This window comes from Microcaecilia unicolor, chromosome 3 (genome assembly GCF_901765095.1).
Source record: "Microcaecilia unicolor chromosome 3, aMicUni1.1, whole genome shotgun sequence".
Classification (NCBI taxonomy): Eukaryota; Metazoa; Chordata; class Amphibia; order Gymnophiona; family Siphonopidae; genus Microcaecilia; species Microcaecilia unicolor.
Genome location: NC_044033.1, coordinates 110,493,343 through 110,513,468, shown reverse-complemented (window position 1 = coordinate 110,513,468; position 20,126 = coordinate 110,493,343). Strand labels below are relative to the sequence as shown.

At 44.2% G+C, this 20,126-nt stretch overlaps 1 protein-coding gene across 3 annotated transcripts in view; it reads right to left on the bottom strand.

The window, feature by feature from the left end:
- Positions 1 to 20,126, bottom strand: part of ENTPD6 (ectonucleoside triphosphate diphosphohydrolase 6) — a 104,597-nt gene that overhangs the window by 42,542 nt on the left and 41,929 nt on the right. For all 3 annotated transcript variants that reach the window (XM_030196274.1, XM_030196275.1, XM_030196273.1), the window contains exons 3-5: positions 15,429 to 15,505; positions 7,128 to 7,271; positions 4,966 to 5,041 (exon numbers count right to left, since the gene is read on the bottom strand). In XM_030196274.1, coding sequence (XP_030052134.1) covers positions 4,966 to 5,041; positions 7,128 to 7,271; positions 15,429 to 15,505 — 297 coding nt within the window. The remainder of the gene's footprint in view (positions 1 to 4,965; positions 5,042 to 7,127; positions 7,272 to 15,428; positions 15,506 to 20,126) is intronic.

The following is a 20,126-nucleotide window of genomic DNA, read 5'->3' as shown; positions in this document are numbered from 1 at the left end:
ATTTTGAGAAAACAAGTAATAGAGAGGCCAACCTTATTTAAAAATGCACATTTTGAGACTAACAATCCCCAGAACGAGACTTTGAAGTCTTCAAAGCTTGTATTTTTCAACTTTCATTAACCTTCTAAAGCTATTCTGCCTTGCAATGGCAGAAGGAAGTAAGTCCACTTATGCTCAAAAATAAGTTAAGTGCCTACCTGTATTCTAGGAAGTATGACCCACCCATCAATATATATTGGATTTCTGCATAGCCCCTTCAGGATCCCCAATATTTCAGAGGCAAAAAGCAGTAAGTTCATTGCAGAGAAACCAAGCAAAGCCTGTATCCTCCATTTCCCCACAAATCTTTCAGAATGGACTTACCTCCTTCTGCCATTGCAGGGCAGGTGTGTCCTGACCAAAATACTTTGCTGCTTCCACCAATTATACTGTTTGTCCATCATTTTCCCACTAGCAAGTAGAAAACCCTACAGGAATCCTAAAGCCAGGGTGTTTGCAATGAATCCAGGTACTGTACTTCACAGAACTACTACTACTACTTAGCATTTCTATAGCGCTGCCAGGGTTACGCAGCGCTGTACAAGTTTAAACATGGGGAAGGACGGTCCCTGCTCAAGAGAGCATACAATCTAAAGGTAACAAACTATGTAGTCAGTGTAGGTATCATGAATGGGGAAGGTGGTTAGGCGCCAAAAGCAAGGGAGAAGATGGGCTTTGAGTAAGGACTTGAAAATGGGCAGGGAGAGCGCATGGCGTATGGGCTCTGGAAGTCTGTTCCAGGCATAATGTGATGCGAGGCAGAAGGGGCGGAGTCTGGAGTTAGCGGTGGTGGAGAAGGGTACAGATAGGAGTGATTTGTTCTGAGAGCGGAGGTTACGGGTGGGAACATACGGGGAGAGGAGGGTAGAGAGGTAATGGGGGGCTGCAGATTGAGTGCACTTGAAGGTCAATAGGAGAAGCTTGAACTGTATATGGTAGCGGATCGGGAGCCAGTGAAGCAACTTGAGGAGAGGGGTGATATGAGAGTATCGGTTCACGCGGTAGATAAGACGTGCGGCGGAATTTTGAACAGATTGAAGGGGGGATAGGTGGCTAAGCGGGAGGCCAGCGAGGAGAAGGTTGCAATAGTCAAGACGAGAGGTAACGAGCGAGTGGACGAGGGTTCGGGTGGTCTGTTCAGAGAGGAATGGGCTAATATTAAAGAGGAAGAAGCGACAGGTCTTAGCTGTCTGCTGGATATGGGCAGAGGAGGAGAGGAAGGAGTCGAAAATGACTCCGAGATTGCGGGCTGAAGAGACGGGGAGGATGAGGGCGTTGTCAACAGAGACAGAAAGTGGGGGAAGAGGAGAAGAGGGTTTGGGTGGAAAGATAAGGAGCTCAGTCTTTGCCATGTTCAGTTTCAGATGCCGGTTGGACATCCAGGCAGTGATGTCTGAGAGGCAGGCTGAAACTTTGGCCTGGGTTTCGACTGTGATGTCAGGAGTGGAGAGGTAAAGCTGGGTGTCATCAGCATAGAGATGGTACTGGAAACCATGTGATGAGATCAGCGAGCCCAGGGAAGAGGTGTATATCGAGAAAAGAAGCGGTCCAAGGACAGATCCTTGAGGAACCCCAACAGACAGCGGGACGGGGGTGGAAGAAGAGCCATTAGAAAATACTCTGAAGGTGCGTTGGGAAAGATACGAAGAGAACCAGGAGAGGACGGAGCCCTGGAACCCGAATGAGGACAGTGTGTCAAGAAGTAAATTATGATTGACGGTGTCAAAGGTGGCAGATAGGTTGAGGAGGATGAGGATGGAGTAGTGACCTTTGGATTTGGCAAGGAACAGGTCATTGCAGACTTTAGAAGTGCTGTTTCTGTCGAATGTAGTGGGCGAAAGCCGGATTGAAGCGGATCGAGGACAGCCTGAGAGGAGAGGAAATCAAGGCAGCGGCTGTGGACAGCGCGTTCAAGTAATTTGGAGAGGAAGGGTAGGAGAGAGATGGGGCGGTAGTTGGAGGGACAGGTAGGGTCAAGTGATGGTTTTTTGAGAAGTGGTGTGACAACAGCGTGCTTGAAGGTGTCAGGGACAGTAGCAGTGGAGAGAGAGAGGTTGAGGATGTGACAGATTGAGGGGTTAACTGTAGGAGAGATGTTGATAAGCAGATTGGTGGAAATGGGATCAGAGGAACAGGTGGTGCACTTAGAGGAAGAAAGAAGGCGAGCAGTTTCCTCTTCGGTGATCTCAGGGAAGGAGAAGAAGGAGGCCAGGTTAGGTTGGTTGAGGAAGTGGGTTAAGAAGTCACAGGGAGGAGAAGGCCTGGAAGTGAATTCAAGGTTTATTTTCTGCACTTTATTGCGGAAGTAGTCAGCAAGTGTTTGAGGAGAGAGTGAGGGGGGGGGGGGTGGGAGCGGAGGGTACTTTAAGTAGGGAGTTGAGGGTGGCGAAGAGGCGACGAGGGTTGGAGCCAAGAGAATTGGTTAATTGAGAATAATATTCCTGTTTGGCAAGGAATATGGAGGACTGGAAGGAGGATAGCATGAATTTGTAATGGGTGAAGTCTGACAGGGTGCGAGATTTCCTCCAGAGTCGTTCAGCAGATCGGGTGCAGGAGCGAAGGTAACGGATGCAAGGGGTTAACCAGGGCTGAGGATTAATGCGCTTAGTGGGGCGAGAGACAGATGGTGCTAGGGTATCCAGAGCAGTGGAGAGAATTTCATTGTAGGTAGAGACAGCCGTGTCGACAGATTCAGAAGACGAGATGGAAGGGAAGATATTGGAGATGTGAGAGGATAGGGTAGGGGGGTCGACAACTTGGAGATTCCTGAAGGCAGTGGTTATAGTTGGGCGAGGTTGAGGGGGAGGGTGATGAAGTGTGAGGGTGATTAGGTGATGATCTGAGATAGGAAGGACTGAGGTGCAGAAATTGGAGGGTGAGCAGGAGGAGAAGAGAACGAGGTCGAGACAATGGCCATTATGGTGAGTAGGGGTGGTAGAGCACAGTTGGAGGTTAAAGGAGGATGTCAGAGTGAGGAATTTAGAAGCATAGGAGTTGGAAGGGTTGTCAACATGAATGTTAAAATCACCAAGAATGAGGGATGGAGATGAGGGATCAAGAAAGACGGTGAGCCAAGCGTCGAAGTCAGTAAGGAATGAAGAGAGGGGCTTCTCAGGGGGGCGGTAGATGACTGCAACTCTGAGTGGTGTCGGGTAGAATAGACGGATGGCATGAGTTTCAAACCAACCATATGTCTACAGCCAGTGCAAAATAAAACCTTAAATCATTTTAGAAGTAACAAATTGCTACCTATAACCAGTGGTGTGCTGGTAAATGTTTAACAAGCTATCTCTCCATTAAAAAAAAAAAAAAAAACCCCCACCCATAGATATGTACGTAACTGTATTATACATTCTACTGGAGCAAATGATATACGCAGGCAGCAACCAATTTACAAATATTAAAACATACAAAATTCTTTACTGTAAATACCAAATGGCCAATTGATTTTCACAGAATGCTTTGGCTGGTAGATGTTTGCCGCACTCTTCTACCTGAAGCCAACCTATGGTATCCTTTTACCATTTTCACCCGCGCCAGGGCCCTTTTTATCGCAGCGGGTAAAACCCCCCCCAGCACACATGGCCATGTGGTAAAACAACTCTTACTGCATGGCCATGCAGCAGGGACCCCATACCGCCACCCACTAAGGTGGCGATAAGGGCTCCCGTGCTAACCCGGCGGTAACCGGGCAACACAAACTGATGCCCGATTACCATTGGGTTACTGCCGTGCAAGCCATTTTCAGGGGTTCTTGTTCCCCAGAAATTACACACGCGCGCTCGGGGCAGGACTACTGCTGGCGGCAGTCCCGGAAGAGCGAGCGGTAATCACACGTTGGGTTTACCATCGCTCTGTAAAAGGGCCCCTATGTTTGCTATTCATCCCAATCTGCTAATTCTTTTCACAATAAAATTTACTGACATTAAATCTGACATATGATTTACTGTCAGACTATTTCTCACCCTATATACCAATACACCCACTACTGGGAAACTGGAACAAACTGGACTGTACTAAATGCCAGCAGAATCCTTCACCTCAGTCAAACGTGTAGAACATGGACAGATCCTCAACTGATACAAAATAGGGGGTCACAAAAAACATGCAGACAAAAACTGGAGACTCCACAAGAAAGCCAGATTCTATACGCAGTGAAAATACTGGTAAAAGTAACAGAAGTGCATTTTCTTCCATACTCCACTAAATACAAAATTATAAATTTCCAAAAAAAGCAAACAACCATGAGCAGCATATCCCCCTTTCCTTTCCCTCCCATCCATGAGCAGCATGTCCCCCTCTCCTCTCCATCCCCTTCTATATAAAAACATGTCTCCCTCTCCTCTCCCATCTCTCCTCTCATCTACATGCTTGTCCCCCTTCTTTCCCTCTCTTCCACACACAGTCGTCCCCTGTTTTTCCCTCGTCTCATCCACGCAGCTTGTCCCTTGTTTTTCCCTCGTCTCGTCCATGCAGCTTGTCCCGTCTCTCCCTCGTGATGTAGGGCAGCATGTTTATCAAAACCCCCTCCCCGGGCCTGCCTTATACAGCCCTGGTGGTTCAGTAGTCAGCTGGGGCAGGAGCGATCCTTCCGTGCTCTGCCCATGCAGTCTCCATACTGAAAACGGCTGCTGCAAATTCCTGCGGCAATCTCGTGAGACTGCCGCTGAAACTTATGATGGCCAATTTTCAGTACGGAGGGTAGAGACTGCATGGCGCAGGAGCATAGGAGAATTGCTCCTGCACCAGCTGATCCGGAACAACAACTGGCTCAAAAAAATTTATTAAAAAAAAAAAAAAAAAGGCAACCACCAGCTCTGGCGATCCGGCTCCAGCATGCCACTGCCTCTAACCATGTCAATTAAACAGTGAACAAAAGTGCTGAATAAAATATCCTGGCTAATAACATCAGTTATTTAAACATACCTTCATCAGTTCCATTCATAATTGTGGCACAGTCATCTCTTACAAAGAAAGGAGATGACTGAAAAGCTTCTTTTACCTAAAAAAAAACAAAATAGATGAAACGATACCTTTTTCAGAAACATTATTTACTCTGAAGTACTATGTTTTTCATTACAACCAATCACCTTCAATTAAAACAAAAAGGACCTCAAGCAGTAACAGCATTACTGAGAAACTATAGCAAATCTTTTTTGAGAAGCCTAAACTCATAGGGGGTCTTTTACTAAGGCGCGCTCACGTTTTTAGCACGTGCAAAACTTTAGAGACACCCATAGGAATGCATTGGCGTCTCTAACATTTAGTCAGTGCCCAATTTTAGCGCATGCTAAAAATGTGAGCGCGCCTTAGTAAAAGGGAGTCATAATTAGGTAAATGTTTGAGTAGGGGGCATGCGATGAAACTACAGTGTAGTAAATTTAAAACAAATCGGAGAAAAGTTTTCTTCACCCAACGCATAATTAAACTCAAATTCGTTGCTGGAGAACGTGGTGAAGGCAGTTAGCTTAGCAGAGTTTAAAAAGGGGTTAGACGGTTTCCTAAAGGACAAGTCCATAAACCACTACTAAATGGACTTGGGAAAAATCCACAATTCCAGGAATAACATGTATAGAATGTTTGTACGTTTGGGAAGCTTGTCAGGTGCCCTTGGCCTGGATTGGCCGCTGTCGTGGACAGGATGCTGGGCTCGATGGACCCTTGGTCTTTTCCCAGTGTGGCATTACTTATGTACTTGTAAGTACAAATGCAACAATGTACATGATATCCCAGGAAGGCAAGTAATCTGACAAACAGGGAAGACTATTAAAAGACAAAATTACATCACAAAATGCAGGATGTGCCAACCAATGTCTTGAAAAAGTGCATGCTGAAAGGTATAACAAAGACACTCTTCCCTTCCTCTGAGCAAGTTAACATCACAGACGTCAAAAGTTGTCAGTAATTCTAAGGTTGAACAGATTCAAATGAAGATCACAATTCCTCAACTTTTACTTTCTATCCCCTATGCTTAATTTCAAGCAGATCTGTATAGAAGTAGTCCAGATGCAACACTGATGTAAAGATGAAAATACCTTCAACAGGCACTCTTGTGCAAGCAAAATGCAATTAAAGAGTAAATCTATAAAAGAAGCACTAACATTTATGTGCATAAATATTTAGAATAATGGCACATATGCACATAAATGCCAAAATTCCGCCCAAGCACGAGTCTGTAAATGTGTGTGCATCTCACAGGTAGGTGTACACATGGGCAGAACTTGCACCTATATGCGTAACTTATAGAATATTCTAAGCTACAAGCATACCGCCTGCATTTAGGTGCGAGTACTTACACCAGTTCTATGGCTGGTGTAAGTGGTCACACCTAAATTATACATATGTATCTGACCTGTTAGGCTAGTATTTTACAAGGCACCTGCTTTCCGTTATAGAACAGACTTTTATCAGGCACCCTATTACAGAAGTGTCCTCTTAGTGAGGAAAATTCCAAATAACTAAGGCAAACAAGTAGTAAAACGAAGGGGGGAGGGGGGGAGGGGTCCTCACAACTTCCACAAGAAAAGCAAGCAAAAACAACAGACGTGAAAGTGAGGAAAGTTCCAAATAGCCAAGGCAAACAAGTAGTAAAAGCATCCAAAAGTTTATTTGCCAAAGTAAACTGACCTAGAAGACCCTACACACAGGCCATGTTTCGGCACAGTGCCTTCCTCAGGTGTCAAGATGGTCCAGATAAATCAGCTTCACAGAGAATATAAATGGTGATAACTATTAAAATACTGGAACAAAATACACTGCGTGTCATAACTAGTCCTCTCTGATTTATCTAGACCATCTTGACTCCTGAGGAAGGCACTGTGCCGAAACACGGCCTTTGTAGACTCTTTTGGGTCAGTTTACTTTGGCAAATAAACTTTTGGATGCTTTTACTACTTGTTTGCCTTGGTTATTTGGAACTTTCCTCAATTTCACATCTGTTTTTGCTTGCTTTTCTTGTGGAAGTTGTGAGGACCCCCCCCCCCCCCTTCCTTTTAACCTGTGTTCCATACAATAATATTACCCATCAGTAAGGGCCGATTATCCCGTTTGCCCCCAGAAAGTGCTTCTTTATGAATCAAAAATATCACCTTATCAAGCAGCTTTTGTGCCTTTTCTCCTGGTAACAAACGCAAACCTGCTGTAGCTTTGAGAACCAGTGGAGTAGCTTTCCATAGCTCTTCTGGAATTTCCTCTTTAGCAACTTCCAGCAGTTCTTGTATTCCCCGAGTGCACTGGAAGGATATTGAAATAACATAATTTAATATGCTGGCAAAATCATTTCCAAATACATTACCTATTTAAATCATAAAGAAGTCCTAAAGATTCAGCTAAAAATGCACAATGGGGTTTATGATGAATCATTTTTGTATGCTTTTCTTATTTTTATTTGTAAGGAAAGTAAATAAAAATAAGAGGAAAAAGGAGGCCACTTTGATTCTCACAAGTAGCAGCTGAAAAGGTAAGTAAAAAAAGAGGATAACCTTTATAAACGACAAAAGATCGAAGAAAGAGGAAAACAGGCAACAATATCTGAAAAATCTAAGAAGCTGGTAAAGAAAGCAAAGATGCAAATGGAAGAAAAATAGCCAATATGGTAAAACGGGGAGGACAAGACAGGCGGAATTCATAGGTGGTCGGTGGCTCAGCTGTTTGGGGAGGCTAAAGTGTATCACTCCATGGCGGTTTTGTTACTTTTACTTGTGCAGAAGTACAGAATAACATGTTATGTAATAATAATTTCACCAATTTTTTCTACATGTACTCAGTTACATATGATACCTGTAGGTGAAAGTAATAAGTAAAAGCGAAGTAAGATATAAATGACGATTCCTCAGTAAACTAAATGAAACAGCAAAACCGAGAATAGGATCTGCTATTGCAAACCTCGACACACAAACAGTGGATCATCTCATCTTAAATTTTGCAGTTTAGTGAATATAGCCTACAAGAACAGTGGAGTTGCCTGTGCTTGTTGAACTGGTTACTGGTCTCCAGCTAAACATAACAGTGATGAGTTGGGTTCTTGGTGAACAGACGTGCACTTGCCTTTTTTTATTACTACTATTTCACAGAGAGGTATTGAATAATAAGGGAAGGGCTTCCTTCATGTAGAAGTTCTTTCCAGTCTAAATGTGCCAACATTGTTCAGTTCAGCACACTATTAGCCGCCAGGTTCATACAAAGTGGAGGAGTGGCCTAGTGGTTGGAGCACTGGTCTTGCAATCCAGAGGTGGCTGGTTCAAATCCCACTGCTGCTCCTTGTGATCCTGGGCAGGTCACCTAACCCTCCATTGCCTCAGGTACAAACTTAGATTGTGAGCCCTCCTGGGACAGAGAAATATCCAGAGTACCTAATTGTAACTCACCTTGAGCTACTACTGAAAAAGGTGTGAGCAAAATCTAAATAAATATGTTCAGTGGAAAATAAATCTGTTGGTTCAGGCTGCTTGCTATGTGAATATTCTGTTACTGTTTCATTATTGCTTCCAAGTAGGACATTTACTTTAAACTTTGTTTTAATTTGTTTATCCAGTCCTTACATGCATATGGTTTTGACCCAAAGGTGAATCCTAAGGGTGGTATAAACTATGTTGTTTCTGACTTTTATTGTTTTGGAGTGCTTTGGGTCCTACTGAACTGTACATCTGTTGACTAGAATTTTGGAAGATGGAAATGAGAAAATTTAAATTAAGTTTTGGATGTACTCTGTAGAAGTCGTTTACTTTTTCAATGTGTGTATGGATGCCTGTTCAGGTGTGTGCATGGCTATACATATGGCTAGGATTTCTGAACATTGGAGTGACTGTCCACTGGATTGATAGAAGTTTTTTTTTTGTAGTTCAAGAAGTTTTATTGATTTTGTATATTAAAAACGCATCAAGCAATAAATAACAAGAACATAATATAATAGCATGAGTGATTCTCAAGATGTTTAGCAGAATTATGAATCAGGACCTGGTAGGCGGGAAAAAGAAAAAGAGGAAAAGGACCAGTTTAAAACATATGTATATAAGAGGTGTTGGGAAGGACAGTAGATACATACCATAAAAATTCAGTAACGTAATTTACTAAAGTCCAGCAACAGTTTCCAAATTTTTTGAAAGGTAAGAAAAGCATCTCACTTTTCAACAAACTCATATTTAGCTATTATACAAACTGTGTTCCACCGTGTATTGTAATCCAGATTTGTGGAGTTTTTCCAGTTCAGCAAAATGGACCTTATTGCAAATGGTTAGCAATATTCGCAATAGAATAGAGTAGAATAGATTGATAGAGTCTTTAGACAGAAGTCTGCTTGTCAAAGATATTTAAACAGAGTTTGACATCAGATGAAAAACTGTTAGAACAACAGTCAATGATTCCAACTTAGGGCCAGATGCACTAAACCTAACGAGCCCACAACTTGCGTTTTAAACTGGTTCCAGCCAGTTTAAAACGCAAGTAGTTTACCGGGGGCATGCACTAAGGGCATTTTCCCTGCTATGGTAGCAGGCAACGAAAACGGAATGCAAATTATTCAAAAGCTATTATAATGAGCTGCACTACCGTTGCAGCCCATTATAATGAGATGCACTACCGTTTTTCCGATTCCCTTACCGTAGGAACCCTAACGGGAGGTCTGCACCTCTCGTTAGGGCTCCTGTGAGGGAATCAGAAAGGAAAAGGGCCCCCCAAAAAAGGTAAAAAAGAAAAAAAAAAGCAGGGCGCACATGTGAGGGGCGTCCTTTATGGATGTACTCTCCCTGCGCTTGTGAGAGACGTCTTTTTTTTTTTTTGCCATTTTTCGCTCTGCCAGCGCACGTGTTTTTTCCCCCCTTTTATTTTGTCTTCGCCGCACCACTTACCCCTCCACAGCAAAATTTTTCTATTTTCCTGGTTGCCAGAGAATCAGGACGTCCCTTTCGATTATGCACCGCTTCCTGGTCTCTTCAGCCAATCAGAGCGTGTTTCGCTGACAACAGTCAGCTAAACCCGCTTTGATTGGCTGAAGAGACCAGGAAGAGGTGCATAATCGAAAGGGACGTCCCGATTCTCCGACTGGCAACCGAGGAAAATAGCGAATGCAAGTGAGTTACAACGAGTAGCTCATTTGCATTCCCTATCGTTGATGCATTCCCGTTCCCTACCGATTCGCTATGGAATCGGTAGGGGACGGGAATTACCGACGACTTTAGTGCATCTGGCTCTTAGTGAAAGCTTTTTTTTGTAATTGCATGATAATAACGAAGATAAAGATGAAGATGCAAATGATGAATTAGACAGCACTACTTCTAATTCAGATGATAAAGTACTCTTTGCTATATATAAGTCAAGCGTTTCAGACAGCATTGATCAGTACCTGCAGACCAAGTCTGAAGACATCAGTATCGTAATACTGAAGCCTGGCCTTATTTAAAGGAACTTTTTATCAGACTGAACCATGCACTTCCTGCTAGTGCAGTTCTTAAAACACCTTTTTAGTTGTGCTGGATTAATGACTCACAAGTGCACTCGCATGAGTGACAGTCATTTTCAAAATTTAGTTTTACTAAAAGCAAAGCGGATTGAATTGCATAGCAATAAAGTTGGATAGAATTGTTAACAATAATTGCATTCATTGTAGTTGTGGCACTTTATTTTTTTACTCAAAAAGTATTACATTAGGCAATAACTTTTTTACTTTCATTTAAGTACATTTTTTAATGGGTTCTTCACTGTACTTTTACTTAAGTATTAAATATATATTTTTACTTTTAATTAAGTACTTTGACCAACACTGCTCCATGGTGCAACCGCACCTCAAATACTATGTGCAATTCTGATCACCGCATCTCAAAAAAGATATAGCGGAATTAGAAAAGGTACAGAAAAGGGCAATGAAAACGATAAAGGGGACAGGATAACTTCTCTATGAGGAAAGGCTAAAGCGACTAGGGCTCTTTAGCTTGAAGAACAGACAGCTGAGGGAAGATATGATAGAGATCTATAAAATACTGAGTGGAATGGAATGGGTAGTCATGAATTGCTTGTTTACTCTTTCCAAAAATACTAGGACTAGGGGAGCATAGAATGAAGCTAATAAATCAGTGGTTTGAAAACCTGGAGGAACCTCAGCCAGTCAGGTTTTCAGGACATCCACAATGAATATGTATGAAAGAGATTTACATGCAGTGGAGGTAGTGCATGCAAATCTCTCTCATGCATATTCATTGTGACTATCCTGAAAATCACTGGCTGGGATGCCTCTAAGACCAGGTTTGGGAACCACTGTACTAAGTAGTAAATTTAAAACAAACCAGAGAAAATATTTCTTCACTCAACGTGTAATTAAACTCTGTAATTCATTACAAGAGAATGTGATAAAAGCAGTTAGCTTAGCAAGGTTTAAAAAAAGGTTTAGCTAACTTCCTAAAAGAAAAGTCCATAAGGCATTATTAATATGGACTTGGAAAAATCCATTGCTTATTTCTAGGATAAACAGCATAAAATCTGTTTTACTCTTTTGAGATCTTGCCAGGTGCTTGTGACCTGAATTGGCTACTGCTGGAGACAGGACACTGGGCTTGATGGACCTTTGGTCTGTCTCAGTATGGCAACACTTGTTCTTATGGGACTGGATACCAGGAGGTGTTGAATGACTGGGAAGGTAGTTGAGTGTTTTGGAGAGCCTGAGTATAACAGATGGAAACGGGGATACTAGGGAGTGGTAGCAGGGCACAGTGGGAGGGCAAGAATTAGAAAGTAAGAAAATGTGAGAATAAGAGATAAAATCTAAGCAGAAATGCAAAGAAGATAGAAATGGAAACCAGAGTCAGACAGATATAGAAGAAGAGAAGAAATGGAAAGGTTATGGTGGTAAAGAACTTAAAAGATCAACACAAGGAAAACGGAAGACAGCCTGGGACCAACCAGATTAGAAAAATTAAATGACATATCATCAAAAAGGTAGAAACAAACAAACAAACAAAAAAAAAATTCAGGGGACTGGAATGCACTACCTTTATGAATGAGAATCTTTTTCTATATCTATTTTTCACATTAGAAAAGAAAATTCATTACTAGTATTATACTAAGTTATGAGGCCAAGGAGGTGTCAATCCTGCTTATAATCGAAATAGAAAAACGACTATATTGTGACCCAAATCGGGAGACAGACGTTTATCTCACAAAAGCGAATAAAGACGAATTTGGACGTTTTCAACTGCACTCCGTCGCGGATGCGGACAAAGTTGATGGGGGCGTGTCGAAGGCGTGGTGAAGGCGGAACTAGGGCGTGGTTATCGGCCGATCAGAGATGAGCGCCTTTCGCCGATAATGGAAAAAAAATATGCGTTTTTAGCGAGAATTTAGGGCACTTTTCCTGGACCCTGTTTTTCCACAAGTAAGGCCCCAAAAAGTGCCCTAAATGACCAGATGACCACTGGAGGGAATCGGGGATGACCTCCCCTGACTCCCCCAGTGGTCACAAACCCCCTCCCACCACAAAATATGCCGTTTCACAACTGTTTATTTTCACCCTCAAATGTCATACCCACCTCCCTGGCAGCAGTATGCAGGTCACTGGAGCAGTTGTTAGGGGGTGCAGTGGACTTCAGGCAGGTGGACCCAGGCCCATCCCTCCCCTACCTGTTACAACTGTGCTGCTTAATGCTTATTAGTCGTCCAACCCCCCAAACCCACTGTACCCACATGTAGGTGCCCCGCTTCACCCCTTAGGGCTATAGTAATGGTGTAGACTTGTGGGCAGTGGGTTTTGAGGGGGATTTGGGGGGCTCAGCACACAAGGGAAGGGTGCTATGCACCTGGGAGCTCTTTTACCTTTTTTTTTGTTTTTGTAAAAGTGCCCCCTAGGGTGCCTGGTTGGTGTCCTGGCATGTGAGGGGGACAGTGCACTACGAATCCTGGCCCCTCCCACGAACAAATGCCTTGGATTTATTCGTTTTTGAGCTGGGCGCTTTCATTTTCCATTATCGCTGAAAAACAAAAACGCCCAGCTCACAAATTGTCGAATAAAACATGGACGTCTATTTTTTTCGAAAATACGGTTCGGTCCGCCCCTTCACGCACCCGTTCTCGGAGATAAACGCCCATGGAGATAGACGTTTTCGTTCAATTATGCCCCTCTATGTGTCTTTATAAATACAGTATAAAAGCAGCTGAAATTGCAGCTCAGCTTTTGGTCTGTCTGAAAGATTATCCGGCCTTGGCACAGCCTGAGGAGAGCCAACGCCACTATTCCATACAATGCCCGCCCTCATAGCTAAAGAAACCTCACATTTAAAAAAGTCAGAATTTTAAAAAGCAGGGGGTTTTTGTATCTGCCCCAAGGGTAGAAAAAAAGTTGGTACGTGCTTTGGCATCCAGAGCTAAAAAATCCCAACTCTGCAACTGAATTTCAACCAGCATACCTCCTTAAGTTACATCATTTGGGAAGCTTGCCAGGTGCCCTTGGCCTGGATTGGCCGCTGTCGTGGACAGGATGCTGGGCTTGATGGACCCTTGGTCTTTTCCAAGTGTGGCATTACTTATGTATTTTCACTGCTTCTGCTGCTGTGCTAAGCAGGGCTTTTTTTGTGCCAGTACGCACCAGTACAGCATACCGGCAACTTTTTTTTCCCAGCAACTCCTGCTCGCTCCCCTCTTCTTTAGCGACTTGGCAGCGATTAAGAGAGGCTGTTGGCGTCAGGGCCGTCCCTCTGCGAGTCCTGCCTATGTGGAAACAGGAAGTTGAAACAAAGTAGGCGGGACTCACAGAGGGAAGGCCCCGACACTGGCAGCATCTCTAAATTGCTGCACTGGCTGATGCTGGCTGGGGTCCAGACTCTAAAGCAGGCAGGCAGGGGAGGAGGAGGACGGGCGAGGGGAGGAAAAAAGAAATTGCTGGACATGGATAGCAGGGGAGGACGGGGGAAGGAGAATCACTGGATATGGATGAGAGGGGAGGGCAGGGGAGACAGAATGGCTGGACATGGATGGGAGGAGAGGTCAGGGGAGAGAGGAGAATCACTGGACATGGATGGGAGGAGAGGTCAGGGGAGAGAGGAGAATCACTGGACATGGATGGGAGGAGAGGGCAGGGAAAGAGAGAATCGCTGGGCATGGATGGGAGGGGATGGCAGGGAAGAGAGGAGAACTGCTGGAAATGGATGGAGAGGAGAGCAGGAGAGAGAGAGGGGAGAATTGTTGGACATGGATGGATGGAGGAGAGGGCAGGGGAGAGTGAAGAATTGCTGGACATGAATGGATGGAGGGATGGACAGGGGAGAGAGGAGAAATGCTGGACTTGGATGGAGGAGAAGGGAGAGAGAACTATTGCCGGATATGGATACAGGGAAGGGAAGAGAGAGGAGAAATGCTGCACATGGATGGAGGGGAGGAAAGAAAAAGATGAAGGATGTACATGGATGGAAATGAGGGAAAGGGAAGAGAGGAGAAAAACTGCACATGAATGGAGAAAATAGGCTGGATCCATGTTATACCTCGTCCAGTCAATTCCATGGAGGACCCAGCTTTTACTTATGATGTAGGGCAAGAAATGAAGAAGAAAGGAGGAAAGTAAATAAATAAATGTAAAAAAAGCCCTGGAAATGTTAATGAACGTATATAAATGATTGTACTTCCTACTTCAATGGGGAGAGACAGTCAAAGCCAGTACCTTTATGCAAGCAGGGCTGCACTCCCATGAGAAACCAATCAATTGGAATAAATCCTATCGCTTTCTCATAAGTAGCCTTGAGTCTTTTATATCTACTAATTGGCTTTGGCTGGTAAACAAAACATTAGAGACTCAGACCCAGAAGAACACCTATGTGTAGCTGTGGTACTGTATGTACTCCCATAAGCAATTGATTGTACATATATTTGGAGAATAACAAATAAAAGTATTTGATTGCATATATATTCTTTGGAGTCTCAGATATAGCAGTACTTTTGTATAGCAATGTTCTGTACTCCCAGTGAGATATCACTGATCTGCTAATTGTAGAAATACTTGGTAAGAAATAAGGTATCTAATCAAACTCCTAGAGAGATGCAGCCTTTGGTGATTTATCTCTTCCTAGGTATTGGTGGGTGGACCACCATATTGGGCGGGATAAATACACCCTAAAAAAATACACTTTATTGGATGTTCTTGGTGGGGTGGAGTGGGGGTAATGGGCTATATGGGTTTATGTGTGCATTATTTATAGTTACATTATTGTAGAATGAAAATGTAAAATCCTATCTAAATCCTCTTTTACCTCAGCTTATGATCAACTGTATTTAAATCATGTACTGACTTTATCATAACCCTACTCTGTAAGCCACATTGAGCCTGCAAAAAGGTGGGATAATGTGGGGTACAAATGCAATAAATAATAATAAATAAACAAACAAACAATACACCAAGGCTAACAACAGAAAATTACCTTGTCAGGATCATCAGCGTAAGCAGACAATCCTGGCTTCAGGGCTTTAAATGTTTCGTGGGCCAGTTTAGGAGTCTCTGTGCAAGTAAAGGGAATATTAAAAATCACCAATGGAAATAAAGAAACATACAGAAAAAATATAACATGGGGCCAATTATTATTATTTACACAGTTGTGTATCTTAATACTTGAAAAATCGCTCGTTCATTACTCATTTATATGTACAACTGATACAATATGAATTGGGTTCTTCATATGTTCAAGCACAATTTGGTCATTTAAAACTGGTACTGTTGATATACTGATCCAAAATTCTGTTAAGGTCTTTTCAAATGCAGCCCTCCTTAAGTGCTAGTGCACTTGAGGTAGCTTTTGAAAATAAACAGTCTCTTCTGAAGTGGTTCCAGTCATATATTACACAGCAGGTCCAGAGATAAGACCAGGTATCTGATTAGACTCCATTGCAATATGGAGTCCCTCAGAGATCTGCAATTTCTTCTCTAACATCACACTGCAAAGAACTGAAAGTTGACTACCAGATCTACACAGAGAGTTATCAGTTTATTTTTTCACAGGGGCTCTGAGCTCCCCTTAGATTTTGGGGTTTTCTGCCCATGGACTTGCACTTAATATGTTAAAAATAAAACATATCTTATTAGTGAGCTACTTTGAACACACTGAATAGCCTTCACAACCTGTTGTATATACTGTAAACATCTCCTCTGAAATCTGTTACTCAGATGACATAGAGGGGCATAATCGAACAGGGCCAGCCATCTATATGGGCGGCCATCTCTAAGGCCAGCCCCGTAAAGCGGCATACCCGACCATATTATCGAAACAAGATGGCCGGCCATCTTTCGTTTCAATAATACGGTCGGGGCCGACCAAATCTCAACATTTGGGCCATCGTAGAGATCACCGCCATTGGTTTCCCGCCGATAATGGAAACCATCTCAAACCCAGCCAAATCCAAGCCATTTGGTCGTGGGAGGAGCCAGCATTTATAGTGAAGTGGTCCCCCTCACATGCCAGAACACCAACCGAGCACCCTAGGGGGCACTGAAGTGGACTTCACAAATTGCTTCCAGGTGCTGAGCCCCCCCAAACTCACTCCCCACAATTGTACAACACTACCATAGCCCTTATGGGTGAAGGGGGGCACCTATATGTGGGTACAGTGGGTTTTGGGTGGGTTTTGGAGGGCTCACATTTGTCACAAGTGTAACAGGTGGGGGGGATGGGCCTGGGTCCGCCTGCCTGAAGTCCACTGCAGTACCCACTAAAAATTACTCCAGGGACCTGCATAGTGCTGTGATGCAGCTGGGTATGACATTTCAGGCTGGCATAGAGGCTGGCACAAAAATGTTTATAATTTTTTTTTTGGGGGGTGGGTGGGAAGGGGTTGGTGACCAATGGGGGAGTAAGGGGAGGTGATCCCCAATTCCCTCCGGTGGTCATCTGCTCAGTTGGGGCACTTTTTTGAGGCTTGGTCCTAAAAATAAATGGACCAAGTAAAGCCAGCCAACTGCTCGTCAGAGCCGGCCTTCTTTTTTCCATTATCGGCCGAAGCCAGCCATCTGTTAACCATGCCCCCATCCCGCCTTCGGTACACTGCCGACACGCCCCCTTGAACTTTCGCCGGCTCCACGAAGGAAAGCATTTGAAGTCGGCCAAAATCGGCTTTCGATTATACCGATTTGGCCGGGTTTATGAGATGGCCGGCCATCTCCCAATTTGTGTCGGAAGATGGCCGGCCTTCTCGTTCGAAAATAAGCAGGAGAGTGTAACACAGTAACATAGTAAATGACAGCAGATAAAGACCTGTACAGTCCATCCAGTCGGCCCAACAAGATAAACTCATTTTACATGGTATGTGTTACTTTATATGTATACTCAAGTTTAATTTCTCCTTGCCTTTCTCAGGGAACAGACAGTAGAAACCTGCCCAGTAGTGTTCTTGTACTAAGTTCTGAAGTTAACGTCGAAGCCCCTTAAAATTTACACTCCAGCCCATCCCTATCCAGTCACAATCAGGGCGTAGACCGTAGAAGTCTGCCCAGCTCCCGTTTTGTTTCCCCAATTGATTCTCACTGCTTAATGCTAATGCAAATTAAGAATGTGGTTAGGATTTTTTTTTTTAAACACCTGCCTGCTTTATCAGTTAAAAGGTGTATTTAGAGCAGAGTGATTTACAAGCTGTGTTATCAGCAGTTCTAGATTACTTTAATGTTTACACATAGGCCTTCTAGTGTCAGGTCTCTCGGGGAAATGTGAGCCCTTGGGCCGCTGTCACGGAGGTGGCAGCAGCAGGCAAAACCACCCAACAGGAGACAGGCAACCCTAAGACGGGCGGAAGTAGACAGGACTGGAGTGGCTGGGCTGGAGCTGAAGAGGAAAGCAACAAGGAATCCAGGAACAACGTCCTACAGCAGGGTTCAGGCTTGAGAAGCAGGATACAGGATACTCAATACAGGCTTCTCCCACAGGATTTAGGAAACTGGCACAGCTTGACTGGATCCGGGTTCACCCAAACACTAGGCAGGCAGGGTGTCCATGGAACCTTAGCTAGGCAGGAAAGAGGACACAGGAGCTACATACAAGCTAAGCTCAAGGGAATGGGAATGACAGATACGCTACCCAGAGGAAGGGTTAGACTGGAGCTACAGTAGCTAACAGATAGAAAGGAGCGAAATGGCTGCAGCAACAGCCGCAAACCAACCTCAGACAGGGAGCAGAGCCACTGAACAGGGTTAACAGAAAAGCTAGAAGCCCACAGAGAATAATATACACAGAAGAGCTGGAAGCCCACAGGGCAATAGACACAGAAGGGCTGGAAGCCCACAGGGCAATAGACACAGAAGGGCTGGAAGCCCACAGGGCAATAGACACAGAAGAGCTGGAAGCCCACAGGGCAATAGACACAGAAGGGCTGAAAGCCCACAGGGCAATAGACACAGAAGGGCTGAAAGCCCACAGGGCAATAGACACAGAAGAGCTGAAAGCCCACAGAGCAATAGACACAGAAGGGCTGAAAGCCCACAGAGCAATAATACTCTGAGAAGGAAAGCAAGGAGCCCACCGGTAAATAGTAGACTAGGCAGAAAGCCTACGAGCAAAAAATACCCTGAGAAGGAAAGCAAGGAGCCCACCAGTAAATAGTAGACTAGGCAGAAAGCCTACGAGCAAAAAATACCCTGAGCCAGAAGGCAAGGCCCACAGGTGATAGTATACTAGCTAAGCAGAAGGGATGGAAGCCCACAAGTAAAGACAAGGAAAGCTAACTGTGCAAACAGCACACTAACCTTGGGACCTAAGGCACTGCGGAGGCATTGGCAATGCAAAGGCCCTGAAGACTAGAACACCAGTTCCTTAAGAAGGCCCTGACAGATGAGGTCACCCCTTCAGGCCACAGGCAGGGAGCATACAGAAGCCCAGAGAGACCTAACCCACACAGGTGTAGTCTAGTGAGGTAATTAGTGTCAGGCTGGACGCAGCCAGCCCACCCAGCCTGAGACAGAGCTGCCTCAGGAACAGCCCACTGAAGTACAGAGAGGCCCAATACCCACAAGTGTAGAGTAGTGAAGCAATTAGAGCAGCCAGCCCACAGAGACAGAGATAGAGCTAACTCATGAACAGTATACTGAAGCACAGAGACGTTAAACCCACACAGGTGCAGTATACTGAGGCAATCAGCGCCATGCCCACAGACAGAAACCCACAGACAGAAACAGAGCCAACTCAGAAGCAGTCAGAAACCAGCACAGACACTGATTCCCAGAAATAGGGTAAGTCTGAGGGTGGTCACGACCACAGACGTGACATCTAGCAATGACTATCAAAGCCATGCAGCTGCCACAAAATTTGAAGTGTGCCTCATTGCAAGATGTAGGTGACAAAGAATATTTTACTCCCATTCTGTACTCACTTTACTGACTGTATACTGTGATCAGAGTAAGTGGTCAGATCTCTAGGTCAAGGGGAGGAGGAGATAAGAGGCCAGAAAACTCCCTGGGAAGTGAGATCGGGGCAACCATTTTGAAATTAGAACTAACATGGGTGGGAGCGACTAAGGATTACTCCTGCTTATAACAGTTCCAGTCTCAAAATAGCTGTTGTGGGAAGTCGTGGCAGCCATTCTGACTGAAGAGCCAGCAGAGACTTGGGATCGTTCCTGCCCCGAAGTGGCCACTAGACCATCAAGGCTTCGAAGGTAGGCCCTGAGAGGGTGACACAAGAGAGGTTGGGGGGACAGGGAGTTTCAGTATCAGCCAAAATTGCAGCTGAAACTGAATGATAGCTAAATCCAGATTTCAGGCCAGTTTGGTATCAGTCAAAACTGAAATTCAGTTGGCCTCTACATTACAGTCCCAGGGAAAAAATGTATTGGTGTAACTAGAATGCGTTCAGTAATGGACATTTTCCACTACAAAACCCATTCTCTGGAATTATTACAGAGTCTCCTTGGCTCAAATCCCAATTGCTGGGGCTTAGGAGGAAGTTGCACACCCATGGTTTTGCACTGGTCTTTAAGAGGGGGTTATAGTCCTTAAATTCATGTTAGCTTCTTAATTGGTTACACTTCAAGTCTTAGAAGTTTAGCGGTCCTTGTACTATGCTGTGTTAGGTATTAAAGGGACAACACTCAGGTGTCCTGTGGTAAGTGTCTAATGAACGCGCACTAACTGCGTGCTAAAA